Source organism: Pyrus communis, chromosome 4 (assembly GCF_041283825.1).
Source record: "Pyrus communis isolate YQ-2024b chromosome 4, ASM4128382v1, whole genome shotgun sequence".
Lineage (NCBI taxonomy): Eukaryota > Viridiplantae > Streptophyta > Magnoliopsida > Rosales > Rosaceae > Pyrus > Pyrus communis.
In genome coordinates this window covers 14344462-14357787 of record NC_142568.1, presented here as the reverse complement: position 1 = coordinate 14357787, position 13326 = coordinate 14344462, and the positions used below count along the sequence as shown (strand labels likewise).

At 37.2% G+C, this 13326-nt stretch overlaps 2 protein-coding genes across 3 annotated transcripts; both read left to right on the top strand.

The window, feature by feature from the left end:
* Nucleotides 1–948: 948 nt before the first annotated feature.
* On the top strand, nt 949–2118 carry LOC137721691 (uncharacterized). Of its 2 annotated transcripts, none has more exons than XM_068460716.2 (3): nt 949–1107; nt 1293–1474; nt 1883–2118. In XM_068460716.2, the coding sequence occupies exons 1-3, from the start codon at nt 1029–1031 to the stop codon at nt 1901–1903; spliced, it is 282 nt and encodes a 93-aa protein (XP_068316817.1). In that variant the 5' UTR covers nt 949–1028; the 3' UTR covers nt 1904–2118. The 2 variants fall into 2 exon arrangements, with proteins under 2 accessions (XP_068316817.1, XP_068316816.1); XM_068460715.2 differs by having other exon boundaries at nt 950–1107; nt 1290–1474.
* Nucleotides 2119–8804: 6686 nt separating this feature from the next.
* Nucleotides 8805–11683, top strand: LOC137722552 (cell number regulator 8). The gene is made up of 3 exons (XM_068461582.2): nt 8805–9292; nt 10667–10869; nt 11163–11683. The coding sequence occupies exons 1-3, from the start codon at nt 8995–8997 to the stop codon at nt 11400–11402; spliced, it is 741 nt and encodes a 246-aa protein (XP_068317683.2). The 5' UTR covers nt 8805–8994; the 3' UTR covers nt 11403–11683.
* The last annotated feature ends 1643 nt before the right edge of the window (nt 11684–13326 follow it).

Genomic DNA, 13326 nt, shown 5'->3' with positions numbered 1-13326 from the left:
GTTTTAATAAAAGTATTATTATTATTATTATTATTATTATTATTATTATTATTTTGGCATTGTACTAAAGGAAAAGGAAAGTTTGAGTCTGGAGGCATAAAAAAGGAATCACTGCACTCCGATCATGACGGAATAACATTCTCTTTTATGCAACCGCTCTAACTTGATATGGCATTTTTGCCGTGTTGAGCTTTAGATTTGGTTGGGCAATGAGGTTGCATGTAGTTGTGGCTTGATGTACTGATTGGTGGGTCCCTAGTTTCATTGTCTTGTGGTCACGCTACAACAATGACTGGTATGGCTTTCGCCTTGAGCAATGAGTTATTTGGTTTCCTCTACTAATGAGGATTTATGTGGTCTTGCTTCGCTCCTCCTCGATAATGTTATGTCCTCGACTTTCAGTGATGACATGTCGTAGTTGTCGATACACATTTCTTGCATCTATCATTTTGTAACATATTAGTATGGGCGACGGTTGTAGTTTTCGTACATGTGGTATTAGAGGTTTACAATGGTTGTCTATTTGAGCAAATTCATTTCAAATCATTTTCTTGGTCACTAGAGCAATGTACCCAATTGACACCTTTGTATTTTTTTTTTTTGAATGATCCAAAAAACATCAATCTATCCTTTTTTTTAAATAAAAAAAATATTATATTATTCTGATGACCCTTCCAATTCAGTTCAGGTTACCTTTTTTTTTTTTTTTTTTAAAATTTATATTTTTTTCTAACGTTCTAATAAAACCGCTACCGTTTTATTTCAGAAAAAGTAAAGCCTATGTGGTAGTACTCGACTCACACTAACATTAATGTTCCAACCCAACAGATCAATATCGGTACGTCGCAACTTATTGCTGTATGGGATGGTGACGGTTTCGATTGTGAAAAGCTCATAAATAAATTAAAAATAAATAATATAAAAAACCTAAATCATCTCCCATGCCTTGCTTCTTTCGTGAGCTGATTCTTCCCTTTATATAAGTACTGCTCATTTGATGTTCTGAATGACAGTCATTGGCATGAAAAATGGAGAAGCTCAAGAACTCTACAATCTTCACCACCTGCCTTTTTCTCTTCCTCCTTGCCAAACCTTGCTTTTCTAAAGGTTTGAATCAAACAAAATGGTTTCCGCACGCCTTTTCTCTCCGTGCATTCCTGTTTGTTTCTTTCGTTTGATTTGTTAAATCTACCAGAAATCTATCAGTTTTAATGGAGAAAATTGTATTGGGAATCACTCTCCTGAAATAATTTGAATTAGTTGCTAATTTTTTTGGTGGTGTGTTTTAGTAGGTGGATCGGATTTGATGGATGCTGAGGTTTATGAGATTGATTATAGAGGTCCGGAAACACACTCATCAGTTCCACCGCCTCATCATTATCATGGGAAGAAGCCTAAGCTTTTGATTCACAAAGAAAACGCCATGGCAACCCCAAAACCTGAGAGCATTAAAGGTGCAAAGATGGGAAGAAAGGTAAGAGCTCATGCACTTACATGGATTAGCTCTTTTTTTTATTAATTTATTTTAAGTTCTTATTGGGGTTCAGCTCTTTTTTTTCTTTTTTTTTTTAAATTATTCGAGCGATATTTAATTCAATTTAAATTATGAAGAGAGTGAATTCGAATTTGAGTACATAGATAGCACTTTGTTCTAGCGACTAAACTCAATTTTGCAACTCTTTTTAATTTGGATTTAGGCTTGTGTGACAACATTAATATTTGGTCACTCTGATTTCACAAGCTCTTTAGAAACTTTTAAAGCTTTTGTAAACTTAATTCGCATGGTATTTTATGTTTCTAATTATATGTATTATATATATATATATATGTATATATGTATATATATTTGTTCTGTACTCTTATGTTGTAATTTGCTTTGCAGGTGAAGAAAGTGCATGAATGAAGAAAGTCATCTGGACAGTGGGAGTGTTAATTTTGCTTCGCAAATTGGTCCCTTTTAGTATTTTAGATTTCAATATGAACATGTATTAATATAGGCGACGAATATATAGCAATCTTTAATTCGTTACAAATTTTAATTTATCGCCTTTGTGTAAATGAAGGACTCCAAGATCTTATACATGCCCGGAACAATGAATATAATTATCGTTGTAACTATCATTAATTTTATATTTACTAGGCCTAAGAAATAAACAATTCAACCTACGTAGTTTATCAGTAACATGCAATGGAATAGAATTACTTCACAAATTTAGCAGATGGTTCCGATGAACTTTTCATTGAGACCGTTACACCACCACCTATAGTTTAAAGATGAAATTGATGAGATATTACTAATTTTTGAAACAATCTCCGCTGCTGAATATCACAACTTTACGATAGTTGAATTAGGCAACACATCTCATTGGAGATCATGAATTCAAGAAGGCATAACACGATCTTTGGGCTAGTGTGATTTAGTTTATATTTCGTTAACCTTGCTAACATTACGTGACGGTACGAGAGTTTAGGGTTATGGTTTGAGAACGCAAGTGGGATGGATATATCAGATTTTCCTATCGTTTCCAGCGCTGGATGAACATTAATTTGCGTAATGGTTTGGTGCGTATTGTAGTAGCTAGTGCAATAGATGCATCATGCATGTGGTGAGACACATGTAATGTGGCAGAGTGACTTGGCATTGTTTCTGCATGATAGCAACGCATAATTACTATGATGGACGAGTTGGATGCCACTTGGGGAACCACACACTTACAGGTACTTCCTCTAAATTTAGAGAAATTTTTGGGTGTTCCGGGTACACCAAAAAAATTTGGTGTACCCTCACTCATAATGGTGGACCCTACCCTCACTTTTTTTTCAATAAAATAATAAAATTAAATTTTAATGAGTGTGGGTACACCAAATTTTTTTGGTGTACCCGGAACACCTAAAAATTTTCCCTAAATTTAATGCTTCTCAATGTCCAGGATAATGCTAGTAGATTAAATTTTTAGATCAAATTTGTAAGTTAGGTGATTTGTTGTCAATAAGAAATAAGCATATTAAACAACACTTAAGTAAAATTCAATCGTCAACAACCACGTCATATGGTTTACAAAATTGGTCTAAATAATTGGTTTCTCTAGCATTATCCTTTATTTAAATCATATGATGTGGTTGTTGATAATTGGATTATTATTTAACTTTTAATTAACGTGCTTATTTTTAATTGGTGACATATCACATGATTTGTAAATTTAGTTTAAAAAGTTAGTCTACTAGCATTACTCTTTCCTTAAACTATCTACTTATGAAGATATTTTTTTAGTGTGACCGGAATACGAGACCGTATGTCACATGCCATTATACAATTGAAGGGAAGTTTTTTTTTTTAGGTGTCCCTCCAATTGTATAATAAAATGTGTCGTACCAACTTATACTTCGGTCACACTAAAAATTTCTTCTACTTATAAAAGTGGTCCACATTCTATTAGATAATTTAATTATATTTTTGCAGAAAAATATGTTTAAACATTCAAAAATAAAAATGGGGAATCCTTTGGGCCCTTCACCACCTTTTGATCCATCATTTTAGCAAGCAAGCATTTCATGGAAGTTGAGAAAGAAGAGGGCTAACAGCTAAAGAGATGTCTTTTCTTTTCTTTTCTTTTCTCTCTTTTTTTATGATTTTTATAGAGAACGACTTAAATAAAACGAGTATATCATTATATGGCATTTTAATTTAATAATTTTTATGTGTAAATTATTTTTTTTGGGTGGCTTCGATTTCGTTAAGTTTTACCATTGTCATTAACAAGAGGTATGAGTTTGTAAGCTTCGACAATGGAGACTCGTCAATAACGTTACCCTCTACTAAATACGTACAAGACTCTTAATATGCATCAAGATTCAAGATGGTCAGTTGACAAAACAAACCCTAACTAATATGCATATACCACAAACATATAACATTATATCAACACCAAAGCTTAAAATTAACACCAATCAACCTACAAACTGATCGGCGCATCAAAACTTCACAACTATATCCACTACCCGGGGACCTGCAAGAGCATAGTTCCAACACCAGCGAATCAAGACATGAATCCAGAACCAAAGAAGAAGGCAAGGTAGAGCTCCGTGCCGAAACCAAGTCTTGATTTCACACACCTTTAACTGAATGAGCGACGATTCGCTCTTAGGGTGGGTTGCAGACACAAGAGCTCGGTTGTCGTACTCAATTGAAAGCATGACTTTTTACAGCAAATGAGAGTCAATAAGGCCAGGGTGGAGCGGAAAAGGAAGCGACCAAGGATGACGAAAAATTCAGTGCACATTGCGAGAAAAGTGAACAATTGGAGGAAAACCAAAACAGGGGAAGCCGGTTCCCAAATTGAGACAAATCTCAGACCCATAATCTGAAGGAAAATTTGTGAAAAACAAGTTCATTTGAGCAACATCAACAACATGCAATTAACAATTAAAAGGCGGAATCATGTTTATATGCACTCAAAAACAAAACTTAACCCATGAACTTCAAAGCCTAGTAGATAGGTGAACCAAGACTCAACTCAAAACAAAGTGAGTTGAGAAATCAATACCTTTGTAGATTCCTCTTTGCATAAGCAAAGGCTAATCACCCAAAGAGAGGGCCTTCATTCCTTGCATCTTAGATCCATGGATTTGGATGGATGAAAAGGTTTCTCCAAGTTCCCAAAATTGAAAACCTCTAAGTCTCCACACCAAGGCATATTGTAGAAGAAATGAGTGACCTTGGAGGAGTTTGATTGCTAGATGATCCCTCCAAGGTGGCTGAAATTTTAGAGAGAAAGGAGAGCTTGTGTTCTCATCCTTTCCCCAAAAATTACCCTTAATGAATTTTGGCTATTAAGTCATACTTATTCCTTAATTCATTTGAGTGGCAAACTTGTAAATAAGTCCAAAACCACTCCTTCTTTAACATGGGATTTATTGGGCTATTTGGGCCTTTGTGAATCATTATTCATTAAGTTGTCACACAACTTAAGTCAATGGACTTGACGTTCGAAGCCCATTGGGCCTTAAGGTCCAAAACTATCCCGAGGTCTTTTAACGAACTTATTCGTTTGATTAATAATCATATTAATTAATCCTTGCCATAAATAATTAAACCATTTAATTATTCTTACTCATCTCCGTTGAATCTTCAATCTCTACCTTACACGGTGTACGATCCATTAGGTTCCTTTTAGCGAGGCAGTGGGCGATTCAAACTCTTTCAAATCGATTGTGAATTGAAACTTACTTTCAATTCTCCCGTTAGTGATAATACACTTTTAGGGCTTCCACAAACCATGGTTGACGCCTAGCAGCATGTCATGGTTACCCAAGCTAATCAGAAGAGGTGGAGAACCTATTCAGTTTTAGGATTACAAATGCAATAGGGTCTTTCTCTAATACAATACTCTTGACCACATTGTTTGGTTTGATAGTTTATTCATGTCTACTATCCAATGTGAATCTTGTACTTATATGATTACCTTGAATGTGATCTGGAACGCATTCCAACATCTCATTTATACTCTGGCCAGAGATTCTAAATCATATCATAGAGTATTCTCCCTCAAACAGTTTGAAGGTTAGAGATCCCTTGTTGCGCATTCACTTGCCTCCATGACTAAGTGGCTTAACCCCAACGATGTCGTGGACACCCTCCTGATGGAGTGACTTTGACATAATCAAAGATTAAGGACCTAACCACAAGACAACTGTGATGCCTCAGGTCAAAAGACTAATTTGCATTATCCCAACCATGAGTTCTCATGTGACATGAATATGAGAACTCTTCGTTGATCGTGTTCAGTGAACTCATTCTCTATTGAGCACCTACGTACTTGTCTTGATGTCACACACACCAATGACTCGAGACTAGTCACTCTCCCTGAGAGAAGACATAACACGTACTGATCTTAACGGACTGTCAATGCCCAATTGACAATCCTATGATCAGGAACGTTTAGGATGTGTCAACGAAAGAATGGTCTCATGAATCTAACTTCTTTAGATCGCATTCTTCCAATCACATATTCCTTGGACTTATCGTTTAAGCATATAACATTTATATGAGACGGCTCAAACAATAATGTTTGCCCTTAATATTAAAATAGATTAGTTTAACATGTGAAATGTCCATAAAGTATCATCATATGATTGGTTTTAGGGCACATTTCCAACATAATCACCATACCGTCGAATGGTAATTGGGACAAACCACCATCTTTAGAGAGATGGGCAAAACAACGCTTAAGGGAAAAGAAAGATGGGGATAGAGGTAGAGAAGGAAATGACATGGCTGTCACGGACCACAGACCCAATCGGAGGCGGCATTTTAGAGCAATTCTATTACGTTTTCTCTGTCAAAGCTGTGAATGGAAAGTTTCTTCTCCAAGTGTTATAATTGGCTTACTTGTAGAGGAATGTGTAAGGCATTGAGTCAAGTTGTCCGAAATGAATGTTTTACACCTTTTAATTAAATGAAATCTACTATCGTATCTTTTTCAAAAAGAATTTTTTTTTTTTATCAACAAATGAAGGGTAATGCATCAAATTGTGCAAATATGCCCAATATGAGCATTGTCACATCCCAGCTCGGGTGGGACCACTTCCCGGGCCCGCTCCACCACCGTAGCACGATATTGTCCACTTTGGGCCCCGACCATGTCCTCACAGTTTTGTTTTTGGGAACTCACACGAGAACTTCCCGATGCGTCACCCATCCTGGGAGTGCTCTAGCCCTCTTCTCGCTTAACTTCGGAGTTCCTATGGAACCCGAAGCCAGTGAGCTTCTAAAAGGCCTCGTGCTAGGTAGAAATAGGAATATACATTTAAGGATCACTCCCCTGGGCGATGTGGGATGTTACAATCCACCCCCCTTAGGGACCCGACATCCTCGTCGGCACACTATGGCCAAGGTTAGGCTCTGATACCAAATGTCACATCCCGGCCCGGGACGGATCACTTCCCGGGCCCACTTCACCACCGTAGCACGATATTGTCCGCTTTGGGCTTACCATTCCCTCACAGTTTTGTTTTTGGGAACTCACGAGCAACTTCCCAGTGGGTCACCCATCATGGGATTGCTCTAACCCCCTTCTCGCTTAACTTCGGAGTTTCTACGGAACCCGAAGCCAGTGAGCTCCCAAAAGGCCTCGTAGCGCACTCTGGTACTTAGACACTTTTAGATTCAAATTTATTCACTTTTTATACACTATCACATTTTATGGCTTCGTCACCTTCCAGGTGTCGGCCAGCACAGCTCGATTCAGGGTCCAAGTGGACTTTCTGGGTCGGGGTGTGTCAGCATGGGCTCAACCCCGACGATGTACATAGGGGTGGTTCGGTATGGGATACCGTACCGAAACTAGTATCCCGAATCCCAAACCAAAATTTTTCGGGACGGGAATTTGAAGACCAATTCCAAACCAAATTTTCAGGAATCCCGAAATATTTTCGAGATTTTGGGACAAATCGGGAATCCCAAATTGAAATATGAAATTATGAATTGTTCTTCAAATATATAATTCAAGAACACATTTATGAACTAGGAATTTCATTTCATTCACACTACCATTTAATTGAACACTGGCATGCCTGACTGTTCATGCCTGACTGTTTTTATCATAGTCAAAATTCAAATTAATTAAACCCTTTTTGCAATATGTTGAGAGACAAGAATCAAGCCTTCTAAAATCATCAGTCATGGCAGTAGCAATAATAAAATCCACATGAATATCAAACAAAACATGAAAAATATGCAAGGTGTAGGGCATTCTAGGTTGCAGAGCATGAATTAGAAACTACTAGCATCAATTATAAAAGAATAATATATATATATATAATAATTAATATTATATATTTTCGGTTCGGTATGGGATTCCCGAAATATCGAGAAGCCAATCCCGAATCCCATACCAAAATTTTGGGATCGGTTCGGGATAGCATCCCGAAAATTTCGGGAATTTCGGTTTAGGAAATTTTTAGTTTGGGATCGGGATTTTTTCGGTTCGGTTCGGGATTTTTGGGAATTTTTTCCACCCCTAGATGTACATATTTCTTAATTTGACTAAAGATTAGTTATTGAATGTTTGTAACTTTCTATTTTTGATACATTTTATTATTTTCCATCTTTATCTTAACTATAATTTTAATTGGTAAAATGTGGGATTGGACTAATCCTAAAATAAAAAACATGAGATTTGGAATACATATGAAACCCACCTCTTGTTAAACTTTAACTTTGCATATTTTGGATTATCTAAAAAAAAAAAATCTTAGATTAAATAATTACCACTTATTATTGCCATCTAATGCTATTATATTTCACTTGTAAGTGGGTAATAGATTTAATTCGCGTAGATAACGAGTTCGATACAAAATTATTATTGTCATTCCATTGTATTTGACGTAGTCCACCCCATCAAACCTCTAAATATACACATATCGGTGTTTCGATGTAGAAAATGCTTTCTTAAATAAATAAATAAAAATGTCAAACTGATTCTTTAGTTTGGATTTTCCTAAATCAAAACCTCAATTTGGGTGATTTCTTCTTCCTTGAAGATACCCAAATTCTTCATTTATTCGTTACAACTTAACCAAACTGACAATAAGAACATTCTCAATAGCATGGTTACATTTCGACAAAAAAAAAAAAAAAACCAAAAAAGCATGGTTACATCCGCCAGCCAATAGTGCTTTGCCACGCAAGAAAGTCGACAACACGGCAGTTGGAGATGGTGTACGTGGCAAGAGACTTAAACCGGCACAAAGTTTATGACCCCAGTAGCTGCCACAGCAGATGAAAACCACCAAACAACGTTGACTGGTGGTGTGACGTGGACGAACGTTGTTACCAATAACGCGGTTAACGCGGTTTGTTGTATAGATACCATCGACTTCGAGACAGCTGGTTTTGTCCATTTTCATTCCGTCGATCCAATTTTAGGGTTTCAAAATTCATTCTCTCTCTGCGATTCGATTTCTGGGGTTTCTGATTTCTCTCTGTGATCAATCATGGCGACCAACAACAGGGAGAGCAATGTCCAGGAGGAATCGAGCCCTCTCCTGAGCAAGCAATTCGAGGAGAACCAGAAGGATGCTGAGAAGCCCGCCAAGGCCTCGCCGGAGAAATCGCCGACGGATGTGGGGAATGTGAATGGAGGTGGTAATGGGTGCGTGTGGACCGCCGATGGGCTGCCGTTGGGGCACGGGAGCGTGATGGGTGAGCCTATGGGTCGGGCTCGGTGGGACTCCAGCATCCTTGCTTGTCTTGGCCGTAATGATGAGTTCTGTAGCAGCGATCTTGAAGTTTGTAAGTTTTTTTCGTTTTTATATTGTTGATTTTATTGAATTAACAGCTTGGGATTGCGCGGTGTTTGGATGTCTGTTTTATTGTGCCCTCAGTAGCTTGGATTTCTTCGATTTTCGATAACAGATTGATTCAATTGCCTTTTTTTTTTCTTTTTTTCTTTTTTTCTTTTTTTGAAATTATGTTGAATTAGCTAAGGGATTGTATTCAATTGAGAATTTGAGAGACTTTAATAGATTTATAAATCCATGGATTTTTATGGAGTTTAATTGAATTGTAGAGATTCTATATAAAATTTTGATTCAATTCCCTTGAAATCTCGTGGGGAGAGGTGAGATTTGCGGATGCAATACACTAAGAAATCTCCCCACTTCCCTCTAATTCCTCAATTTTCTCAAATTCTTTAAAATCAATTTCTAATTGAATACATCTGGAATGTTATAAACTTCTTTAAAATCCTAATTGAATGCACTTGGATTTCTAAGGATTTTAATAAACCATCTTAAAATTCTAATTGAATACACCTTGAATGTCAAAGAATCACTTAAAATCCTGATTGAATACCCTAGATTCATTAAAAGAATTAAAATCCCTCAAAATCCCAATTGAATACACCTCCTAAATTTAAATCTCTTTGTGACAGCTGTTCGATTAATCCTGAGTAGACTATGTATTGCTATATTTGCCGGATTGGATGCATTCTAGGATTATATGATAATTGTAGAATTCAAGGATATGTTCTTTGTTGCTTAATAAGAAGAGGGGATTTTGTGAACTTTCTGGAATAGCTATGCATCTTGTTGATTACTGCTGACCCAAGGGGTAGCGTGAACGTGAATGGCCAAAATGTGTTCTTGGATGTACCATTCTGCAATTTGGTATTCGTTCTTGATTGGATCACACTTGGAAATAGCTTTTTGAGTTTACTGCCTTACCCAAGTTGAGGTCTTGGATAATTTTTCATTGATCTTATGTCTTTTACCTCATTTTTCCTTTGATTTTCTGTAATGGATACTCTTACCTTCTTATACAAACATAGGTTTTGTTGCTTAGCATTATATCAACACTCAAATTCATCTAGTCCCTAAGTTTGAGTGAACATGAGTGGTTAATAAAATAAATTGTTTGTTCATTCTGCTTTTGTATGGGCCGAGGTACTGTGAAGAAACCTGTTAGTTCAGAAATTTTCAACTTATTTTCCCACTGGATATGAAAATTGTGTGCCCGCACGAAACAGTTGGATAAAGTTTTGGCTAATACTTGATAATAGGGGCTTTGGGACTATAAGTTCATAGTTTTCATAAATAAACTTTCCCAGTGTTCTTCTCCCACATGCTATTGTCAATTTGCATGCTAACATTGATGTCATTTGGGTAGGTCTTCTTGGAAGTGTGGCTCCTTGTGTGTTGTATGGAAGCAATGCTGAGAGACTTGGATCTGCTCCTGGGACGTTTGCAAATCACTGTTTGCCATACTCTGCTCTTTATCTGATTGGGAACACCTTTTTTGGTTGGAACTGCCTTGCACCGTGGTTTTCATATCCTAGGCGTACTGCCATCCGCCGCAAATTCAACCTAGAGGCAAGTTTTATATTTTCCCCCTCAAAATGCATACATTATTGTAGTTTAAATTTTGCTTGTAATATGTATGTAACTTTTGGAATGCATGTGGTGTTTTTGATCGTTGGACTCTCTTAGTTACCCTTCTTTTGTTCGTGGCTTTACAATGAGTCTAGTAATCATAACAGAAAGTACTTTAATTGTCCGACTCAAAGCGTTACATAGTGAGCATGTGTATCATTCTATATATTTTTACCAGAGATTTCAGGAGAGATATTAAATGTGTGTTTTTTATGATTTGTGGTGATGAGCAGGGCAGTTGTGAGGCACTTAATAGGTCTTGTGGGTGCTGTGGTAGCTTTATGGATGATGAGCAACAACAGGAACAATGTGAGACTGCCTGTGATTTTGCAACACACGTGTTCTGTCATCCATGTGCTCTATGCCAGGAAGGTCGTGAGATCCGTCGCAGGCTGCCACATCCTGGTTTCAATGCTCAGCCAGTTCTGGTTATGATTCCTCCTGGGGAGCAGGCCATGGGCCGTGGAGCTTGAGAATTGAGAGCGTGTCCATCCTGGCCATTGGATGCTCGTACTCTGTTTATACGTAAGTGTGTTTTGATATCTGGAACTGTTGTTAAAGTGCATTAACTTATCGCTGAACCACATCTTTTACTTGGTTTTCGTAATCAAGTTTAAATAAGATAAAGATGAAAGTTATAAACTTTTGTGTATATGTAATACGTAAAATCTGTGGTCGTGCTTGTTCGGTGGATTCAGACTATGATTGAAACTTCTTTTTACTGTTTGGTTTCTAAAGGAGGCTATTTTGTTTATATCCACCTTTTGTGTACATGTAATACGTTATCTCATCAAAATATTGGTACTCAGGATCTATATACATCCCACAAATGTATAAATTTTCTTTGATCTGCTAGAGCCGAACCCATTTCTTTACACCACTAGGCCTGTGGCTTACTAGATTATTCATCATAGAGATTAGAGGTAACAAATACAAATAGCTGTGCAGTTGCAACTCATGTGCTCGAGCAACACGTTCAACTTCATAATCCTGCCTCATTGAAGTTATCTTGAGCGGGAATTCCCGGAACTCCTAGCGTCCAACAGACCAGCTTGAACGGAAATCGCATGACACACTTCTTCCACTGTGCTACCTGTTGCTGGTACCAAAATGCGGAAAGTCTTGTCCCATCGTGTAGCTCAATATATTCAGTGCCATCCCAACAAAGAGAGCAACACGGAACGGACGGTTGATGGACATTCACAAATCCGGAAGTCGTAAACCGACGTACCGGTGAACGGTTACAACAAACTGAATCAGTGAATCAGTTGAGAGTTTTCCAGCAAGACATAGGAAAGAGCATCAGATTGGTAGCTTCATCATAATTTTATCTGCTAATAGAGTTGATATAAGAGGGCGGCATGGTTTACCTCGAACAATCGGAGTCCCTTACACCGCCAGAATTGAATGTCTTGCAAACAAAAATCCAAGATTTTTGCTTTTCTAAACAACCTGCGCAGAATGTGACAACAACATGAAACGAAGCGATGTTGAAATATGATTCTCACTGCAGAATCAAACACACACACACACATATATATATATTAGAAACTTGCATACCATTCGGTACCATCAAACATTCGAATAATTTCATTTTTTAAGTTATTAAACAAGATAAAACATGTAATCTCTCTCTCTCTCTCTCTCTCTCTCTCTCTCTCTCTCTCTCTCTCAGAGCAACATGATGGAAAAACAACAAACCAAACAACCAACAAGAACACCTTTACCCCAAAAAAAAAAAAAAAAAAAAAAAAAAAAACACCAACAAGAACACATGAATTTATACTGGTTTGGCACTTGGCATTGTGGCCAGCATCCAGTTTGGAGACGATGGAGCAAACGAGGAAACAAATTTCATCGTAGACATTAAGAAAACAACACAGGAGACAGTGGCGAAGCCATCATGGGATCATTGGTTCTCTTTGACCCCAATAACTTCAAAAACTCCATATATATTTGGTTTTATATTGTATTTGACCTCTATAAACTGCTAAGGCAAACTAAATTAAAATCTCTTCTTCCTACTTCTATTTTCTCCTATTATATTTGTCTTCATTTCTCTCTTCTTATATGAAATACTTTAGTTGAAAAGCTTTGGTAGTCTTCAACATTACTTTATAGTATCCTGCATCCACCCTCAACAAATTTCTACAAGTAATTGTAGTTGTTGTATATTGGCATTAACTTTCGACATATTTTGACAGGAATTGGTAGGTATCTACTAAGTGCTTGACGGAACTGCCCAATGAAGCTTTTTGGTTGATATTCCCATTATTTGAAAATCTTGGCTTTGCCATCATTTCTTTCTTTTCTTTAGCAAGTGCGCAGCAACTCCCCTTCTCTTGCTTGACGGCACATCCACTAAGCTGCAAGCTGTTAAAAGGTTTTCCAAGCAAC